We start from the raw sequence: 1,135 nt of genomic DNA, 5'->3' as shown, positions 1-1,135 counted from the left end.
AGGAATGCTGCCTTCCTGCTGCACGAGGGAAGAGAAGCACTGGAGTCCAACATGGCTTGGCAGAAACTCTGTGTTCTGAACCAGAAGGTGCTGAGATCACAGCTGAGGCTTCATCCCCCACCCCCAGGAAATCCTGTGCTAGGAAGGACAGTCCCTCCCTCTTCACCTCCTGACAGGGCCCCAGGGCTTTTTGTCTCCCCCCATCAGAAGTCACATCATACCTCTAATCATCTTTATTGCCCTTCTCAGTCTATCCTGAACAGAGACTTTCCAAAAGCATCTCAACACCTTAAGCCAGGAGTAATAAGACTTGAATATCTTGGGTTAAAGCTTCTCCATAACCCTCTTACCAAGATTTTGTCAGCTTTGGCTTCACTGATGCCTTTAATATTCAGTAGCTCCTTCTTTGGTGCATAAGCAACAGCCTCCACTGTGTGAAATCCAGCTTCTTCTAGTTTCTTCACATCATTTGCATTGATACCACATTGCTGGGAGGGAGAAAAAAGGACACAGTAAGACACACATTCCTGAACTCCCACTGAATACCTTCGACTGGCTCCATCAGATTTGGATCCAACTCTGAGATGACAAGTCAGCATATGGAATGTTATTTACCCACAAAGAATCCAAACGGATCAAATCCTTTTTTGCCAGTGTAATGTTTGCCTGAGCTGTTAACTGCACAGATGGCACAGTCTGGTTTAAGAGGTGATGGGGGTGATGGGGTGACCAAGACAGGTCAGGAAAAGGTACGTACACAGGGAGGCAACAGAAAATAAAACCTAACTACTGCACTTGTTGGGGGCTTTGGGCTTTTTGACAGAACACAAGAGTTTAGCAACACAGTTTCCAGCTACAGCTTGTGTTTAAGGAAGGAGACAAGCAGGCTTCTGGAAGGTCAGCTCCAGAGCTGACTCCTGACCTACCTCTAACCTGGAGATGAGCTGAGGTCCAAAGCTCTCATCCTCTGCTGAGGTGTCTGCGTTTGCTTCCAGCTGCATCTGCATGGCCATGGTGCTGAGTGCTCAGCACAGCTCTGCCAGGGACAGCACAGCACTGTGAGGCAGCTCCCACCCTGCACAGGAAAGCAGGACAATCACCCACCCCTTGGAAAAACCCCTCCTGGGGTTGCCTC

General features: G+C 48.9%; 1 protein-coding gene across 1 annotated transcript in view; it reads right to left on the bottom strand.

Moving 5' to 3' along the window:
- Nucleotides 1-1,013, bottom strand: part of RAD51 (RAD51 recombinase) — a 5,393-nt gene extending 4,380 nt beyond the window's left edge. Inside the window, exons 1-2 of the mRNA XM_010001450.1 lie at nt 927-1,013; nt 351-488 (exon numbers count right to left, since the gene is read on the bottom strand). Of these exons, the coding sequence (XP_009999752.1) occupies nt 351-488; nt 927-1,013 (225 nt within the window). The remainder of the gene's footprint in view (nt 1-350; nt 489-926) is intronic.
- Nucleotides 1,014-1,135: the final 122 nt, after the last annotated feature.

This window comes from Chaetura pelagica, unplaced genomic scaffold (assembly GCF_000747805.2).
Source record: "Chaetura pelagica isolate M959 unplaced genomic scaffold, ChaPel_1.0 scaffold587, whole genome shotgun sequence".
Classification (NCBI taxonomy): Eukaryota; Metazoa; Chordata; class Aves; order Apodiformes; family Apodidae; genus Chaetura; species Chaetura pelagica.
The sequence above is the reverse complement of the archived record's forward strand: the minus strand, read 5'-3'. Positions and strand labels throughout refer to the sequence as shown.